The sequence below is a fragment of the Coccinella septempunctata genome, chromosome 1 (assembly GCF_907165205.1).
Source record: "Coccinella septempunctata chromosome 1, icCocSept1.1, whole genome shotgun sequence".
In the NCBI taxonomy this organism is placed as follows: domain Eukaryota; kingdom Metazoa; phylum Arthropoda; class Insecta; order Coleoptera; family Coccinellidae; genus Coccinella; species Coccinella septempunctata.
The window spans coordinates 58,104,843-58,125,957 of NC_058189.1; the positions used below are offsets into that span (position 1 = coordinate 58,104,843).

The 21,115-nt window shown below is 35.2% G+C and overlaps 1 protein-coding gene across 2 annotated transcripts in view; it reads right to left on the reverse strand.

The window, feature by feature from the left end:
• The window catches only part of LOC123313625 (probable 3',5'-cyclic phosphodiesterase pde-5), a 77,430-nt gene that overhangs the window by 28,480 nt on the left and 27,835 nt on the right, over positions 1-21,115 (reverse strand). For both annotated transcript variants that reach the window (XM_044898591.1, XM_044898598.1), the window contains exons 2-4: positions 20,985-21,056; positions 5,990-6,299; positions 1,791-1,992 (exon numbers count right to left, since the gene is read on the reverse strand). In XM_044898591.1, coding sequence (XP_044754526.1) covers positions 1,791-1,992; positions 5,990-6,299; positions 20,985-21,056 — 584 coding nt within the window. The remainder of the gene's footprint in view (positions 1-1,790; positions 1,993-5,989; positions 6,300-20,984; positions 21,057-21,115) is intronic.

Below are 21,115 nucleotides of genomic sequence, written 5' to 3' on the forward strand. Positions count from 1 at the left end.
TTCAGCTACATATTAATATATTTCTGTTTGGACCCTGATAATAATTCACGTCACATCTTGCTCCAAGTTCATACATATTTGGGATCCCTAGGGAGCGAAGTGGTAAGCAACAATTATAACAGGCTTGAGATGGTATCTATGTTTTATTAGTCTGAGTGCCAGTACATATACTTAATCAAATTTCACCCTACGTGTGGTGTGAACCACTTTCAGCCATAAAGTTCACACCATATAGTGGAATATATAAACCTCCCTACATGAGACCCCCAAATTAAAGTCGCTTTTCGGCGATAAAATACGATATTACTTTGAAATTAAGTGGATTTACTTGGGAATCCATAAATGAAGTTAATGAAAATCTTTCATTAACTCAGGTTCGTTCTCTAGAGCTACATTTTCAAAGAAGTACATACATTTCATTTTGGAGAATGAACTCGAAGAGTTTCATGATCAAAAAGTATTTTAATTGAAGAGAAATGAGTCAAATTACTACAAAATGGTTCGGTAAAAAGTTATAGTCCATTCACTTTTTTCAATGTTGGCAATGGAATAATTCTTCAGTTACTAGAATGGAGTAGGGTTGGCTCTTGATGTCAAAACGAGGTTACTACAACTATTTGCCAAAAGTCCTAATTGTTTACGCTTCAAAAATGCCGAAAGTGCTTGCCCAAAAGCGAAGAGGAAGTATCAGAAACTGCTTTTTTGAATTGGAATCTGATAATAGTAATCCTGATATTTTGAAATCTGTGTGAACTATCAATCATAATAATTATGCCAGATTTCGGTTAAATATCATGAGTAGTGTAGATATTATAAGAGAAAAACTTGAAAAAATTTCAAACTTTCAACACCTTGTATCTCAAAAACCGGAAAACGAATAGTTTACGGTCCCATGTTTATGCGACTTTTTTTTTTTAATTTCTCAAGGAATCTCCTCTTTTCGTTTGTATCTCCAATTTAGGAACACCCTCAATGAGTATTTTGAGTCAATAATTTAAGTTTCTTTTAGACCAAAAATAAATACAGGGTGAGTCTTTGACTCGTACAAATATTTTAACAGTAGATTTTTCAGGTCAAAAGAAAAACTTTTCTCCCATACCATTTTTTTCGATTCGGCCCTGATAAAAAGATATAGTCATTTTAAGTTTTCATAATGAGCTGTGCCAACCCTGGAAAAACGAAATTACCTTCAGAATAACTAGCTAAATCTGAGACACTACAACTCTATAAAACTCATCCTGTATATTCGAACACTGACCTCTTGTAATTTCCATGCAAATAACTAAATAACGATTCCCTTCAATCGTCAAACGTCAATTATGTTCATCACATATTTTCGAATTTATTTATTTTCTGCAGAGAATTCACATTTTGAATGACTTGAGGCTTTAGTAGAACGGACAACATAACCCTGATTTAAAATCCAAAAATGTTTTGACAAGCGTCTTAACCTCACATTTTCTTCCTATACAGTGTGGAATGTGTCAAATTTTCAAGGCCAATCGCTTGCTTTTATAAAAGTAAATGGACTATAAGCGTAACGTCAAACACATAATATCCACAGCAGTTAAGACATACTGGCTGTATCAAGCTACATTACCAAATTGCTGATTACTGAAAACCTATTTTTCGAAAATAAAAAAAAAGGAAAAGATTAAATCAAAAACTGAGAAAAGATTTCGTAAATGAACATCTAGTTTGACGTAATCCGATGGCACTCTTGTAGATCTGCCTTCATTAAACACACTCACGGCTCTGACCGATTCAAATCAAGTGGGATAATAACTCACCTCATCCAAAACTCCATCAGGAAATCTTGGGTCGAAGTGTCCCCTCGAAAGACGAACGGTCTCCCCCGTTCTAGCCACGTATGCGGGGACTCTAACCCCGCTATGGATTTTCTTCAATCTGGGTTCGCCGCCCTCAGGACTGCACTCCAGCCCTAGGTAAAGGGACATGGATTCAGGATTGCCACGGTCCACTAGAAATAATCTGAAAAAATTTAATATATATATGCAAAAGAAGAATGACAAGATAATTCATTCAACATCAGCCTGATTATATGCTAAATTGTGAAACTGTTTCGAAAGTTGGAAATCTACAGGTTTACTCTCTTATCTAACTCTTCATTTTTCCCCCTTTTTTTTGAGTTTCACAGTTTCAGATCAAAATTTATTTTCAGAGTTTGTAGTGCAAAATCCTTTCAGTCGAAAAATTCAACAAATGAAGTTCGAACATAAACTACAGCCTGACAACGTCAAACGATAACTGATCTAAAATCTAAAGATTATAGAGTAGAAAGATAGGAAACGGCCTGATATCTCTAGTACTAAAAACCGACTACATTTTGGACTGTAATTGCCACATTTGACAATGAGATGGCGCTTAAAACGTGCTGTCAATAAAGACAAACTATTCAAAAATAGTTTTCTGTTTTATAATAGAAGGGCGCGAAATTCGAATTCTATCCCCTTACTGGTCTCAATATCGACTATATTGAGACCAGAAATCAAACATCCTAAGCGAACAATAACTCATTAGAAGTATCAGTGTGGAGTTTGCGGTCAAAAAAGTAAACGAGTGTCACGCAATAAATTAAAAGAAAGAAGATGTAGACCGAAATTGTGAATATCGAAAAATTGGAGTATCGAGCCATCATCAAGTACCTATATTTAAAAGGGTTATGAGGTAAGCAGATTTACGAAGATATGCTTAATACCCTTGGTAATCAACGTTCTTCGTATGCGACTGTGAAAAATTGGACTGCAAGCTTCAAAAGATGTAAATTTTCCATTGAAGATGATGACCGATCTGAAAGGCCAGTTTCTGTGTCAGTCCCCAAAAATATCGATGCAGTTCATGATGACATGATTATATCAGACCTTCGAATTGGGCTAAGACGGATATCTGAAGCACTGAATATTTCATACGAACGCGTCCATCGTATAGTTCACGTCAGTTTGGACATGAGAAAAATTGCTGCAGAATGGATCCCCAAATGTTTGAATGTTGACCAAAGCGTGCAAGGGTAGAAGCATCGCGTTCGATCTGTGCTTGATTTGAAAACGATGTAGACTTCTGACTTCTTAAACCAAATTGTTACTATGGATGAGACTTGGGTACATTTCTACGATCCAGAAACAAAGCAACAATCGATGGAATGGCTACACTCAGGTTCTCCAAGATCTAAGAACATTCGTGTCCAAAAATCTGCTGGAAAAGTTCTTGCTTCAGTTTTTTGGGATTGTCATGGAGTAATCATGATTGATTTTTTGGATAAGGGTAGAACAATAACCGGAGATTACTATTCGACATTACTGACCACTCTACGGGAAAAATTAAAGAGAAAATACGCGGAAAGCTATCCAAAGGTGTTTTGTTTTTGCGGGACAACGCCCCTGCACACAAATCTCATGTTGCCATGCAAAAAATTCGTGATACAGGGTTGGAATTACTAGAACAACCCCCTTATTCACCAGATTTGGCTGCATCTGACAATCATCTCTTTCCTCAACTGAAAAAAGTTTAAAAGGTTTTCTTCCAACGAGAAGGTAATGAAAGCTGAGGAGGTCTGGTTTGCAGAGCAGGAGGAAAATTATTTTTTGAAAGGTCTAGAGACGTTGCAGGTTCGCTGTAATAAATGGCTAAGAATTTTTCAATATATCCTCGTATGTTAGCCCGTCACTATAGCTTCCTCACGCTTTTTTATGATTCCTTCATGATATGGACTCGTTATGACACAAAAAACATATTGATTAATGAATGAACAAAGCACTCACAGCAGGTTTCATAAAACTTTGACTTTGCGAACAACAATTTGACAGTCACTCGATTCCCAAAAGAAATGAATAAAACCTTTGCATTTTTGAATATATTGAATGGGTAGCAATTGAGAATCAGTGAATTGACGTATAAAAGTCATAATTTCCAACCCCTTCCAACTTATATAGGCAGAAATGCAACCGCTTTAGTTCGCCCTCCAGTCGGTGCGATTACTTTGGGGCGCTAGAGTCGAGTCGTGTTACTATAGAAATCAAAAATAATATCTTTGATAGAAATCCTACATAGATTTTCAATCTATGAAATACTGTTCTGATGACAGATTTATTTTGGCGAAGTTTTTCCAAGAAATGTTCTTATTTCTTCAATAATTTGTTTGACTAGTGGGAATCATATACGTTCTTCTAGTTCCGTTTCTTGCTTTACTGGTAAGTGATTGGTTTTTTGATAATTATGTTTGTGTAATCATGAAGCTTGGAATTTGTCTGCTCACCGATGGCTTGAGAAAGTATAAATGCTTCAAAGAAAAATTGTATTTTAACACGTTTAAAGTTGACTCGGTGTAAGTCCAGCGGTTCGATGAGACCGCTGTCTCCAAAATCACTCCAACTCAATTGTGGCTATTCTTTAAACCTCATAACAGGCCGCTTGGCCACAAGGAGTGCTTTTTGGGTTGTCGAAAAAGTTGGAAAATATGATTCTATATCATATTCGTTCAAAACATAATACCATTGAGTTTGAATACGACCGAGTTGAATACCCAAAGTTCATACAAAACCAAGCGTTATTCTTATGAAGATCCTACTAATTTGAGATGAAGTACAATTTTGCAACTGAGTACCTACTTATTTATGGATGTATTTTCAGTATTTGAAAACTCAACATTCCTTCAACAAATTTTTCTCGAAAATGGTTTACCAGAAGAAACAGAGAGTTTACCGAAGAGAAGACCTCGAATATCCAGTCAACAGAAGCAATTACAAGAATACCTATATTTCATTTCTGGTTTAATGTAATAGTTATGTCGTTATATTCCTAACCAATATCATTTTCTGCAGAACAACTCCTTAGAGATATGGTTTAAGGGTCAATAAAAATTCCGCTCCTTCCTAAACTGCTCTTATTTTATTTTCCAATAATTTGTACTTGAATACTTTTACAATCACGATTCATTTTTCAATCAACAAATTTGTCATCAATTTATCGGTACCTAATGTAGTATCTTTAGTTTTGTTGCAAATGAATGAAATAGTTTCATTTGTGAATTACAAGTAAGACGACGCAAAGTTTACTGGGGTTCAAAATTTCAAATCGAATGAATAGGTTTTGGCCTGCCACCTACGACCGATGCCGCAGAGAAGTAGTTCCGATTTCCGTCGGTGCGATTTTGGAGCAGCGCTGTTGTAGTGCCTAGAAATCATAGATTACAAACAGTGTCAATAAATTTAGTACGGGAGTCGGACTTCTTCTCGTTTGGTATTTCTATGTAATTTCCCTTAAATAGGCCCTTCATGCAAGGGATGTTTCCTGCATACAATGTGGATGGACAGTTTTCAATTGATGTTCACTACACTTGGTATAGTCAGTAGTGTTGGCTGTTGCTGTAGTGTTTGTCTTTACGCCCTGAAAATTTTATCCACTTCGAAGCACTTGAATTGAAAATCAATGTATGATCGAGTTACGAGTAGCCAGTTTTAATACTAACATTTCCATTTTCCTTAGTAAAGTAAAAAAGCGGTACAATCAAAACATTCAAAACCTCTTTGATCAAAATGAAATCTCACAAAATTCAATATGTTTCTGCAAATGGCCCTCAAATTAATATTTTAACCAGTCTTAGTGTCTTAGTAACACATTCGAAACACAGATGGCGTTAGCGTTAGCATCACTTTAGTCGCTTCGTTTCCCCATTTTTTTTACTTTATAATCTTTGTGATCCAAAATTCTCAGAGATGACAAGAATGTGCTTGAACCTGAAAAGTTATCGAACGAGGAGCATAAAAAGCATTCAGATATGAGAGAGCTAACATTTGATTTCTCAGAAATGAAAATTTGGTGGATAAGAATCGGCAACTTTTGAAACGGTCACGAAATTTCTGAACTTCCTCAACTTATCTGAAGCATTATATTTGAACATAAGACTAGATTATGAGGAAGAGAACTGATCGATACAAGGTTGTTCATCACGAACATGTAACTTTCCACTCACTTAAATCCATCCGCGTTCACAGCCGAAGAAATGCAATTTGCCAGCTCCCACAAAACGTGATCCTTCGTAGGTCTATGTTGCAGGCTCTGCGTTAAATTCTGCAGCATCTTCCTCTTGTCTGCGTGCACGCAAAATTTCCACCTGGACAGACTCGTCTTCCTTCCATTCTTAGCCGTCGCTTCAGGTTTCTTCTTCAGCCTTTGGGATTTTCTGATGATCCAACGTTCCAGCTGTTCCACTTCCACCTCGTCCATGATGTATCTCTCCAAGAATTCTGGATGACTGAAGAGGTAATCGGACACGTGGTCACCTGGAAAAAAATGTCAAATTTGAGGGCTAATTCTTGAAGCCGAGGAGGAATGAAAGGATTACAGCATAATTACGGAAAATCGTGAGAAAATTTTTAAATCGGTGATACGAGGATTTATTGGAAAATTTTTACCCTACTATAGCACCAAACAAAATTTCAATGTCAAAATATTTTATTACTCAACCTTCATTCATTCATTCATTGCTGCATCCCGTTACCGGGAACAAATCTACAAAAAGACAAAAAAAATTATCCTAATATTGGATACATTTATTACAGCGAACCTGCACCGTCTCTAGACCTTAAAAAAAAATGTTCCTTCTTGCTCTGCAAACCAGACCTCCACAGCTTTTATTACCTCCTCGTTAGAAGAAAATTTACGACCTCCCAAGCTTTTTTTCAGTTGAGGAAAGTGATGATAATCGGATGGAGCGAAATCTGGTGAATAAGGGGGGTGTTCTAGTAATTCAAATTTTTTGCATGGTAACATGAGATTTGTGTGCAGGGGCGTTGTCCTGCGAAAACAAAACACCTTTGGATAGCTTTCCGCGTCTTTTCTCTTTAATTTTTTCTCGTAGAGTGGTCAGTAATGTCGAATAGTAATTTCTGGATATTGTTCTACCCTTATCCAGAAAATCAATCATGATTACTCCATGGCAATCCCAAAAAACTGAAGCAAGAACTTTTCCATCAGAATTTTTTGACATGAAACTTCTTAGGTCTTGGAGAACCACAGTGTCGCCATTCCATCGATTGTTGCTTTGTTTCTAGATCGTAGAAATAAACCCAAGTCTAATCATAGTAACAATTCGGTTTAAGAAGTCTACATCGTTTTCAAATCGAGCACAAATCGAACGCGATGCTTCTTCCCTTGCACGCTTTTGGTCAACATTCCAACATTTGGAGATCCATTTTGCAGCAATTTTTCTCATGTCCAAATTGACGTAAAATATATGGTGAACGCATTCCTATGAAATATTGAGTGCTTCAGATATCTTTTTCAGCCCAATTCTACGGTCTGATAAAATTATGTTATGAACTGCATCGATATTTTCGGGGACTGATACAGAAACTGGCCTTCCCGATCGTTCATCATCTTCAATGGAAAATTTACCTCTTTTGAAGCTTGCAGTCCAATTGTTCACGGTCACATACAAAGGGCATTGATTACCAAGGGTATAAAGCAAATCTTCGTAAATCTGCTTACTTCTTAACCCCTTTTAAATAGAGGTACTTGATGATGGCTCGATACTCCAATTTTTCGATTTTCACAATTTCGTTAGACATCTTCTTTCTTTTAATTTATTCCGTAATTCTGGTTTACTTTTTTGACCTCAAACTTCTTTTCTAATGAGTTATTGTTCGTTGCTATGGTAACGTTTTTTTTATGCATGGAACTGGTCTAGGCTAACTAGATATCAATACATCCTCGTAAATTCAGATAAGGGATTCAAATCACCAGCTTCTGTTTGGTATAACAACAAAGTTTCTTTTCATATTCTTCTAAATTAACAGTGGCTCACCAAAAAAAAAAAACACTGATGGAAAACAGGGGACAGAGTTCCAGAATAAATATCACCCTGTAGATTTGCTATCAAAATTGACATGTCATATGGTGTGAACTATCAATTATAATATTTATGACCAATTTCAGTTGGATATCTTGTGATGTGTAGATACTATAAAACGAAAAGCTGAAAAACATTCGCACTTTAACACTTTATGTGTTGTTTATGAGACTTTTTTCTTAAAATTACTTAACGAATCTCCTCTTTTCGTTTGAAAAACACACAAAATATGTGCAAGAATATAACTGTCCTCTTTGATCTTTATTTTCATTATCTGGTCGGAATAAAACAATTTCAATAGGGGTAATTGGCTAATTATACCTCCGTTTCTTCGCTATTTGCTTGAAATATCAAAGTAATTGAAGTCAGGATGGCTTGAAACGAAGTAATCTAATGGCCCCTTCGTCGGTTTGAACACATTTTAATTATTCCCTAAGAAACTTGGAGGAGATGATCAGATATTCCCCTCAGAAAATGTTATTTTTCGAAACACCCCGAAGGATTTAATTAGATTTCCTTACTCTTGGTTATATCAGGAAGGAGAAAAATTATTTAAAATGGTCTCTGGAGCATCTTTGACTCGCAAATTTTCTCTGGGAATTCTTCCTTCTGAATCATTGGAATAATTCGCTGTTATTGTTAATACTGCAACTTCCACTCGCCTTCTTTTTTCTACTCATTTCTGAAGTAGGATTTAATGATGAATGCTATTTGCTAGTCTGTATAATTCGCTTATTATTTCACAACAACTACAATCCGGAACGCTACCGTGACAGTTCACCTGGAAAATGATACAGTAGGAGCTAAGAATAACGTTTCAACACGCTATATCGACCTTCAAAATTCCATAGCCAACTTGACGACAATTTTCAACGTCCAACGTTCCAAGAGTTGGATTCTTTGAATTTTTGGTATTTTATGGTACGTTATGTTAATAATGGGAAAACTGGAAGACATGGGTTTTATCTTGTGTTTAAAAAATATCCATCAAATAAATGAAAAACCATATTTCGTGATTCATTTCATTCAATAAAATCGTTTGTGAGAACTAAAAAGAACATTTTATGGTTTCTCAATAGCCTGTATCTTTTAAATTGAGCAGATCGGAAAAAATGGAAAAGGAAAAAATGTTTCTTTTGACCTCAAGAATCTACTGTTGATATAATTGTTCGAGTGACTAATCCAAAACTGAAAACAGATCCAGCCTAACAATCATAGATTCTGAGTTATGAACGAAAATTGAGAAATTGTCATTTTTAATGAAGCTGAATAACTCGCTTATTTGAACTCGTGTTCGAAATCTGTTGTTACATTCTGCAGGCACTTTTTCATGAAGAATTCGAATATGATATCAATAAATTTTTTGATCCAGTCATTTACGAGATACGACAGGGATTTCTGATTTCTCAAATATAAACTATAGTTGAAAGTTCTTTCATTCTGCTGCAATTTTTTTGCTGATTTCAAAAATGTATCATATGTCGCTATTCACATGAATATAACGTAAGAAAAAAAATTCAATACTTTTTCCTGCTCTTCGATTCACTGTTGAATTTTCAGTAGGCTGGCGTAACCATAGCGACCGCTGAAAATGCATTATGGTTCGTGAACTCCACATAATTCTATGTGAACTCAACCTTCTGCGATAGGAATCACCCACTGACGAATAATTATTTCTTTTATATATCGATATCGAGATCGATATCCTCTTGAAGAGAGTAAAAGACTTTCGTCTGATTATTAAAGAAGAAAATTTATTCAATTATTGTTTTTTTATTCATGAAAGAAACTCGAAGAGTTAGTCATAGAAATAAAATACGATAGCTATCTATAATTGTAATTTTTACAAAAGTAAGATGATGAAAAATAGGTACTTCTGTCAACGGTAATGTTCGAATTGTGAACCATCATGCCAAACATCGCGAGAACAAACGATGGCAAAATCATCGAAATATTTATTCAGCAATCCGTGATTTCAATCATAGAGGCTCAGGCTCACAAAATATAATGCATATTCAACGGTTGCTATGGTAACCCAGCCTACTTATAATTCAACAGAGAATCGAAAAGCAGGAAAAAGTATTGAATTTTTTTCCCGTGTAACATTCATGTGAATAGCTACATATGATACAATTTTGAAATCAGCAAAAAAATTGCAGGTGAAAGAACTGTCAACTATAGTTTACATTTGAAAAATCAGAAATCGTCTTCGTATCTCGAAAATGACTGGATCGAAAAATTTCTCAATATCATATTCGAATTCCTCATAAAAAAGTGCCTGTAGAATGTAACAAAGGATTTCGAATACGAGTTCAAATAAGCGAGTTATTCAGCTTCATTGAAAATGACAATTTATCAATTTTCGTTCATAACTCAAAATTTATGACCGTTAGGCTGGATCTGTTTTCAGATTTGGAATAGTAAGGAAAAAAGAGCTCGAGAATGTGTCATCCGTTTTCTTCTAGCTGCTATAGTTCTCGAGACCCTTCAGTAGACAACGAATTTTGCCCACCCTGTACATTCGACAGGCTTTCAAGAATCTAGTGTTGAAATTTTTAGTACGAGTCAAAGATTCACCCTGTATATTAACTATGTTTTTTCGAAAATTAATTTTCAATTATGTGGGGGATATTGCTTCAGGCCATGCTCAAATATTCAATATTATACGAGAGGATTAAAAATTCATGCAATCAGCGTAGTGAAAGATGTTTTCCGCCTTGAAAGTTAAAAAAACCTTTTGGGTGAAAAAGAATCTATAAATACGTATGGGTCTTGATATTCACCGACTCCCTTATTAGATGTTTTAAGGATTCTAATACAGTGAACACACCTTTCTATATTCTCTTTGATAATTATCAATTCTCGGTTGAACTATTCCTCCACCACGAGTTTCACAAGTGAACTTCATAAGACTGAAACTTCATTTACCATCGTCTATTAAGACAGGAGAGACAGTTAATTAAACTGACAAGGAGGGTGATTTAGATGCAAAAACTTCGAACTACACTTGGTAAGTCTTGAAAAATGTTTGATATTAGTGCGAGGTCGTAAAAGGAACTTTTCCTAACCCAGAACATATTTGCTCAGGATTACGAAAAAAAGATGAAAACTAGAGTACTACTGATTCTATACAGGAAGTTTATGCTCGACAAAATAATCGATCATTTGTTTTTCAGAATACCAGTGAATTCTACCCAAAAATGTGATTTTAGAAAGTTCAGGTTTCAGACAAAAAAGTTATGTGAAATTTTCGAAATCAGGCAACATCTGAATTTTTGCTGATAACTAAAAAAAAACATTGTAGCAGGCTGTGGTTTTCACCGTTCTTTGAATTATTCGTAAAAGAGCTCGGAAAGGTGCCATCTGTTTTTCTTCCTGGGGTTTTCGAAATCCCCACTGGACATCCTAATTGGGACACCCCTTTCAGGAAGTTTCACTGTACAAAAAATTATAGAGAAAAAGAGAAATAATCAAAATATCCCACTGAGCACCAATTGTCTTCAAATATCACTCATCATTCTTGATGTTCTCATATGGAAATCTCTAATTATCTCAAGAAAAAAAAAAGGAAATACCAGATTATAAGTAACCAGTGGACCCATTAAATCAATTGCGATTAATAGTACATTGTTTACCGAGTAGGAAAAGCTTGAGATGAAATCTCAATTATTCAATGTTGAAGTCAACCCTTGCAATTAAACACAATTTAGATATATCTACATATTCAAAACTTCGTTCTTTATTGAAACGGCAAGCTCAAGGTTATAGGGCAAAGAAATCTAAGATTTCAACGAAGGAAGAAATCGAAAAATGTATCCAGGAAGCTCCAGATAAAGAAAATTTAATGATTAAGGTAAATTACAAGGTTTTAATTTCTATTCAGATTAGACATTTATTAATTTTTTATGTTCCTTTATTATATGGTATTTCCGGGGTCTGTAGAATGTATGAGTTAGTCTGGATGACTCCACAGGATATAGAAGACCTAGAGTCCAAGCCTTTAATTAGTATATACCTGATGCGAAGACAAACAAACCAAGATCATTTGTAGTACATAAATCAGATGTACGAGGATGTATGATATCTAGTTAGCCTAGACCAGTTCCATGCATAAAAAATATTGCGTTACCATAGCAACGAACAATAACTCATTAGAAGTGTCAGTTCAAGTTCAAAAAAGTAAACCAATAAATTAAAAGAAGATGTCCACCGAAATTGTGAAAATCGAAAAATTGGAGTATGGAGCCATCAAGTACCTGTATTTAAAAGGGTTAAGAGGTATGCTTAATACCCTTGGTGATCAATGTCCTTCGTATGCGACCGTGTAAAATTGGACTGCAAGCTTCAAAAGGGGTAAATTTCCCATTGAAGGTGATGACCGATCGGGAAGGCCAGTTTCTTTGTCAGTCCCCGAAAATATCGATGCAGTTCATGATATGATTTTATCAGACCGTCGAATTGGGCTAAAACGGATATCTGAAGCACTGAATATTTTATACGAACGATTAAGATTAAAGATTAAAGAGAAAAGACGCGGAAAGCAATCCAAAGGTGTTTTGTTTTTGCAGGACAACGCCTTTGCACACAAATCTCATGTTGCCATGCAAAAAATTCGTGAGTTGGGGTTTGAATTAATAGAACACCCCCCTTATTCTCTAGATTTGGCTCCATCCGACTATCGTCCATTTCCTCAACTGAAAACAAGATTAAAAGGTCGTAAATTTTCTTCCAACGAAGAGGCAATAAAAGCTGTGGAGGTCTGCAGAGCAAGAAGAAACATTTTTTTTGAAAGGTCTAGAGACGTTGCAGGTTCGCTGTAATAAATTAAGAGGAGAATATGTTGAGTATTAAAATATTTTGACATCGAAATTTTGTTTGGTTCTATAGTAGGCTAAGAATTTTTCAATATATCCTCGTACTTGAATTTATCGAAACTACGTTTCATTAAGACCAGAAAATATGAACAGTGACCGAAGTTTCTTTGAATATCAAAGCGCAAAGTATTGTAGACAATTGATAGGAATAAATGCCTAAAATAATTGAACTTGGAAAATCCGACAGAATATACTGGTCATTGCTTTCGTCTGTCTTCTGCAACAATATTGGTTGACTCTGGTGCCGACAAAACTAGTTTAAAGAGGCATGGCAGATGGAAATCAGCAAACATCGCTGAAGGATATATCAAAGAATCTCTTAACAATAAGGTGGCAATTAAAATTTTCACATTAGAAAATATTCAATTAAATAACCCAAGTACCTCGCATATTGTCCTAAATGTTTCTCATAGTTCCTCCAATTTTGAATAATTTTACTAACTGTCAAATAATTGTAAATATAACAAACTGATTTTAAAAAGTAATATACAATGCATGGAGATTTTCGAAAAATAAATTAATTCCTTATAGACAAAGTGTTTCCAATCATTTATATAGGACATAGGAAATATCATTTCCTAGGAAATATCATTTCCTTACAGGAATGAAATGAATATTTCCTAACACTTGGGAAATCTTCACTTTTTCTTTGAGTAATTTTGTCTGGAATGTCAAAATTTCCAGCGATTTGTGGAAAAACCTATTGGAAAGCTCAAGGTATTTCACTTTCAATATTTCCATTGTCACATTACAACTGTTCAATCTAGGAGACCCAGGTTCGACTTTTTTCTTGTTGTGATCTGATGATAGTGGTCCTTCACTAAATGAGTTTGAGAACAGAAGCATCAGATTGCGATAGAGTGAAATCAAGAACTCTTTCAATCTTTTGTCTCTAAATTCCATTTCATTTCTCTCCGAATGCAGAGGACAAGAATAGAAAGAATTGTATTCAACTCGAGAGAATCCCCTTCACGACACAAACAACATTAAATTTCATTATAGCGCCTAATCCAGATATCCCTGCACCTTATGTTTCGGTGCCCTTATAAGCTTTCAATTTCGCGGAATAATGAAACTTTACTGAATCCCGGAATTAGATGGGAGGCTGGAAATAATAGTCAATTTGACCGCCGTCTTCTTCGTATTCGTTAGCTTAATTAGATTCTTAGACGAAGAAATATTTAGCTCAGATGATTATGTATACGTTTCATTAAATCATCATCAATTCAATCATCATTCAAAAAGTCTCTGGGTTGAAACGTATACTCCATTCACTTTTATTTTAGCAGTCGGTTGGCCAGGGAAATTTGACACATTTCACTCTGTATAGTACGAAAATGTGGGGTTATCACGCTTGTCAAAAAATTTTTGGGTTTATCACAATGTCGAATCTCTTCGGAAAATATGTGACGAACATAATTGAAGTTTATACAAACTGATTGAAGGCATACCAAATCCAGTTATTTGCTTGGAAAATACAAGAGATCAGTATAATATCATAATATGCACTAGCTTGAGGAGAGTTAATGTTCGTTATCTTCTTTGGCTAAAGTTTGAATACGTTACATCAGTTGTAGATTTCAAAAATATTAACCCGAAGATGAAATGCATATGTTGCAGTGGTTGGGAATGGGAATCTCCCTAAGGAATTAACAGATAATTACAAGAATGTTAAATTCGATGACATTCATCGAAAATCCTGTAGTAAACTTTTCGCATTAATTCACTCAAACATAATATTCTCAAATGCCACCACTTTTTTGGGTCTCCCAATAGAAGGAAATTATTTGTCATCCTCTTCATTCACAATCTTTCTGATTGTGGAAATTTTCACCTGAAATGTAAGTCGTTTAGATTCAGATGAAACATTATATAAATTCTCTCTTCTCTTACATTGAATATGTTCGCTACCGGCTGACGTATTGTGGATATTAGAATATCAGGGTATAACTATTTGAATGAGTGGACCTGAATTCTAAATAGCACTTTCTGAAACCCTTTCTCTTTTTTCAATCACTTTCGGCATTTTCGTAATATTAATTGACATTAGTTGTGGCAACGGCGTTATGACATTAACGACATCTCATGAGTGCCAACCTTACTCCGTTCTATTTACAAAAACTTGAGAAAATTATTTCATGGCCAACCGACTACTAAAATAAATGTGAATGCAGTATAGGAACATGGTGTGAATTTCAGAAGGTACCACCCTTAATATCTCGGGCAGATGCAAAATCAGGAAGAAAGCAAAAAGAGGTAAACTTTCGTTCTTAGAGGGGAATTTTACACGGTTGGTTTCAATCAATTAATATCAACCCTGAGAGCGCGATGACAGTAATCCTAAAATTCATAATGGAAAGGAGTAATATTGTTTTAAAAGGTAGTTCGACTGCCTTTTAAAAAATGCCATACACTCCACCTTATAAGTTAGTTGTACTTCAAGCAAGGTTTCGATTAAATATGAAAATACTGAACACTTTTGTACTATGAAAAATTTTCGGAATGTTGTCCATTATTTTGTAGACAAAAATATATCCCACTTTCATAGTCGGCTCTTACAATGTGGAAAACTTCAACTTGAACTTCTCAGCATGCTGTTTGTTTTCTCACTTTCAACTCTCCTACATCTCAGGGTTGTGTTTCATAAATATTATGTCATAATTCAGAGTGTATATAAAGGTGAGGCTTTTTTTCAACAGGGGGTAGAACTGATCAAAATGAAGCATTCCAGCAAAAATAACCCATACAAAATTTCCAAAGTAGATAAGATAAATGATGACTGAAATAGTGATGACTGATTCAACCATAATGGTTTCGTTTAGGACATCGAAACTTTCGATTCTTACGTGGGAATGAAAATGGAAACTGAGGATTGTCGTATTTTTCTCATTATTTAGTAACTTAATGATTATATGGAATGGCTCATTTCTATACCACCTGACAGAAATATACTTAGGACCAAGTGTAGGAAGTAGAATATTAGTTCGAAATCTAAATTATCCACTAAGTATTTCTCAATGGTCATCAAAATTTTCTTCTTGTTCGAACCCTCTAACAATAGTCGTAAAAATGGGGCCAAATAATATAACAATAATAGCGCTTTGTCAACATTAAGCACTTTCAATGAACTGTCTCAATTTTCAACACTGTTTTCACTCTGAATCGCACTATACAACAATATTTTCAAAGGACCTAATGCAACTAATCAGATAGACTCGGATGTACTGAACCGTTGTCCAGCGATATGTCTTGTTTCGTTTTCACGGTGTTATTTTCCACAGTCCCTTATTTGAAATTGAATGAAATATTGTAGAAATTCTAGGGGTTGTAGCTCAGCCACCTTGAATATTTTATACAGGGTGACTCTTAAGGTCAAAAGAAATACGTTTTTACTTATCACTATTTTTACCGAATCCGCTCGGTTTAAAAAATACAGGCCGTTGAAAAACCATAAAAAATGTTATTTTTAGTTCTATCTCACAAACTGTTTTATCGAATGAAATGAATTTCGGAATATAGTTTTTCATTTATTCAATTAATCTTTTTAGAACACAGAATATCACCCACGTTTCCCAGTTTTCTCATTATGACCATTATGTACCATAAAAATACCAAAAATTTAAAAACCCAACTACTGAAATTAAGTTGGACGATATTTGATGAATATTTGAACGTTTTTTAAAATAAAAGTACCTATTCCTCATATTTTCTCGTACAATGCGCCGTTTTCGAGTAACTAGATGTTCAAGCATAAGAAACATCTGTGATATTCGGAAAATTGAATACTTTGGTTGAATGCAAATCTGTTTAAAATATCCACAGATGTGTAATGTCATAGATTAAGCTTGTTATTCTGAAGGGAATTTTGTTTCTTTTGTTCCTACAAGGGTGTAATAGCTCATTATGAAAATTTTCATCAGGGTCAAATCGGAAAAAATAGTAGAGTCATTCGGGGTAACTGAGCGCAGTGGGTAAGTGTGCGCAGTGCGTTTATCTCGATTATGCAATGTATGAAACAGGGGTTCATTTGGGTGCAGCAAGGGTGCAGAATCGCCATATTAGTTTTTCATAGGAGTGCGCCGTGCCACGTTTCTTCAACTTTTTATTTGCAATCAATCAAATTCACTCGTTTTCTTGTTAATTTTTAGCACCTCTGTAAATTCTGCCAGGTCCAAGTTCCGAGTCCCTCAGTGTTAAACAATTTTTATTCTATCATGCTCATATTAATCTAAATACATAATAAAAAATTTTGGGTTCTCTTAGCTGCTTAACTCTATAAGAACGTCAATTCAAATTTTGGCTTACTGGGGAAAGTGTGCGCGGGTAAGTGTGCGCATAGATTCATTATAAGGGCATTTGTTCAGTGAGGAATAAATTATGACATTGTTGATTTTCTTGGTTAAGACTCGATCAATATTGTCCTATTTGTTCAGAAAAATATGAAGAGCCACCAACAGGGGAAGGTATCAAGTGTTGTGTTCACCAAGAATTGTGGCATGAACAATAATGCACTGCTTGTAAAAAGGCGCTCCTGTATTGACAATAAACAGCATTTCTCTAATATTGTAACATTTTGATGACATTATTTTGTAATTTGTTTCGATTGTGTGGTTCACAAAGCACTGCGTTCACTTACCCCGTGAGGATGCGCACACTTACCCGCAATACGGGGCAAGTGAACGCACTCCGACTTTCTCTACTAAATTCTTTTTTGCGGAAAGAAAACGTTTTTGTTTGTTTGCTTTTTGATGTTTTTTTATAGATTTGAAAATTCTCTATCTCATGAATATGTTTTAATTTTCCTAGCTTCAACATTTGAAACAGGGTATGGCTTGAAAGGCAGAAGTGCGCACAGTTGCCCCGAATGACTCTATATATAAAAATTGTTTCTTTTGATCTCAAGAATCTACTGTTAAAATATTTTTACGAGTTGAAGACTCACCCTGTATAGACAAATTTTGGTAAAATGACTTATTTTGATGGCTTATACCTTCGGTCAATAAGAAACGTGAGTTGAGCGATATATCAAAGGATCTACGACCACACTCCAAGGAAGAACTTTGACATTGACATGATTCGTTAATCGAACCTTATTTCCTTCTCGAAAACTTGAAAGGGTAGTTCGATATTTATGAGTGGTTTCATTTATAGCAACCATATACCCCACCCTACGACCATGAATTTAAACTTCAATAGCAATTCATTTCCATAATCTGGTTATTTCAATATGCGACATTTCTCAACAACTCCATATATCAAACCCAACGAATATTTCCCACATTCCCTTGCGGCACTGAGCTCTGGAAAGAATCACAAGCATGAGATAGCGGAAGAGCTTATGGTAGGAAGAATGGGCTAGCGCACAGAGTGAAGAATAGCCGCAATCCAGTACTCTGATTTATAGGGGACACTAAATGGCGAATGCGATGGCTGAATAAATTTTCTCCGTGGGTATTATAGGGCTGACGTGAGTTGAGCCGCGCTAGATAGTGGTGAAGGGCGAATGGATTTTGTTAACTCATTCAATACGGGATCCTCATAATGAGAAATTCCACATCAAAATTCCTTATTTTTGGATGATTGCGATATGTTGATTTGCATTACGTTCTAACGAATACAGGTTATCCAGGCCTTTCAGAAAAGTTGCTTGATTTGTATCCTAAGGCTGTTAGTTTGGGACATACGGGGTGATTCATGAACATTGGCATAAATTTGCGATATCCAAAACCACTTTTTTACATTCAGAAGGTGCTGAGGGTTTAAAATGAAAAAGAGTTGAACAGAATTTAATAATTCAAGATAACGGCGAAAGAAAATAAATTTATCACCGAAGGAATAAAAACAGGACCGCATTGCGAAAAAATTACATAAAACATTAATTCGTCCGATTCCTATTCTCTCGTAACAAGTGTGCCCGATGCCAAGTGAAAATTAAATTCCTTGGAATTTGCTACTCTGTCTGAAAATCAGGATGTTCTATTACTGTCCTAGATTATGGAGTGCATTTAAGTTGTTTTGAACATTCTAGAAAACCGAACAGTTGATGATTCAATAGAGAACTGCAGTTCAGGGAGCTCTTTGAAGTTAACTCGACAATGGAAAGTGGAAAAACAAAAAAATATTTTCTCCTAAACTCGTCCAGATATTTGTAATTTTGGTATGGAAATATAGGTTTTCGAACACGCCGAATCTATTGCGAGCAGTTTCGAAAGCCTATCTCCCTTCGTGGAGATTTTCATCTAAGAAATTCGCATTTTTAAAAAATTGCGAATTTCAGTTGAGAATTTGTCAAGACCGAACGATTATGCCAAGATGGATGAAATTCTCAGATTCATTACTAGAAAAGTCGCTCTTTCAGAATATGTATCACATTTCTATCTACGGTAACTTTTATTGAGAGATAAACGATTCGAAAGCTGACCTTCGAAAAATCCTGAAAAAGCTGGGTTCAGTTAAAAATTCGTCAAGACCGAACGATTGCACCTAGTTGAATGATATTCTCAGATTTTTTACAAGAAGAGTTGCTCTTTCAGAATATGTATTACATTTCCATCTACGGTTACTTTTATTGAGAGATAAACGACTCGAAAGCTGACCTCCGAAAAATCCTGAAAAAGTTGGGTTCAGTTAAAAATTCGTCAAGACCGAACGATTGCACCTAGTTGAATGATATTCACAAATTTTTACTAGAAGATGCTCTTTAAGAGTATGTATTACATTTCCATCTACGGTTAATTTTATTGAGAGATAAACGACTCTGACCATCGAAAAATCCTGAAAAAGATGGGTTCAGTTAAAAATTTGTCAAGACCGAACGGTTGCGCCTAGATGGATGAAATTTTCAGATTTGTTATTAGAAGAGTTGCTCTTTCAGAATATGTATCACATTTCCATCTAAGAATACTTTCATTGAGAGATAAACGACTCGAAAGCTGACCTTCGAAAAATTCTGAAAAAGATGGGTTCAGTTAAAAATTGGTCAAGACCGAACGGTTGCGCCGAAATGGATGAAATTCTCATATTTATTACTAAAAGAGTTGCTCTTTCAGAATATGTATCACATTTCCATCTACGGTTTCCTTTATTGAGAAATAAACGGCCCTAAAGCTGACCTTCGAAAAATCCTGAAAAGGCTGGGTTCAGTTAAAAATTCGTGAAGACCGTCGGCTGCACCTAGATGGATGATATTCTCAGATTTTTCACTAAAAAAGTTGCTTTCAGAATATGTATCACATTTCCATCTACGGTTACTTTCATTGAGAGATAAACGACTGGAAAGCTGACCTTCGAAAAATTCTGAAAAAGATGGGTTCAGTTGAAAATTGGTCAAGACCGAACGGTTGCGCCGAAATGGATGACATTCTCATATTTATTACTAGAAGAGTTGCTCTTTCAGAATATGTATCACATTTCCATCTACGGTTACTTTCATTGAGAGATAAACGACTCGAAAGCTGACCTTCGAAAAATTCTGAAAAAGATGGGTTCAGTTGAAAATTGGTCAAGACCGAACGGTTGCGCCGAAATGGATGAAATTCTCATATTTATTACTAGAAGAGTTGCTCTTTCAGAATATGTATCACATTTCCATCTACGGTTACTTTCATTGAGAGATAAACGACTTGAAAGCTGAACTTCGAAAAATCCTGAAAAAGATGGGTTCAGTTAAAAATTCGTCGAGACCGAATGGTTACGCTGAGACGAATTAAATTTTCAGATTTGTTACTAGAGCAGTTGCTCTTTCAGAATATGTATCACGTTTAGATCTACGATAATTTTCCTGGAAGATAAATCACTCTAAAGATGACCTTCGAAAAATTCCCAAGAAGTTGGATTCATTTAAAACTTCCTCAAGACCGAACGGTTGTGCCGAAATGGACGAAATTCTTCGAGAGCAGATTGCGAAAATTCCTTCATTTGGAGTCTTGTCACCTAAAAGAGTAGCAAAGGGTGTAATTTTTTTTAATTTTCGAAAATTTCGAATATTTCCAAATCCAAGGAACTTTTACTAAACATATTTTTCTAAACCGCCTATAACTTCCTCCACCCGCAGATACCATATTATCCATTCATTACGACACACCCTGTATAAGTGCTTTGTATTCCTAAGAGTTCACTTTTCTCTCTCATGTCGCAATTCTATTATCCTCTGAAAACTTTGATTTACGACAGAATAATCTTGGATTTACTGAGATGGAAAGTTAATCTTGTATTCATAAACAAAAATTCGTGGGATCACTAACCTGTAACCTCCTTAGGTGTTGTTGATCCAGACAATGGCGATGTGCTCGACCCATTTTTATTTATATGGGGTCCTGTAACAATAGAAATGCACGATATATTAAACACAATAATTGAGATAAGGGAATGTAAT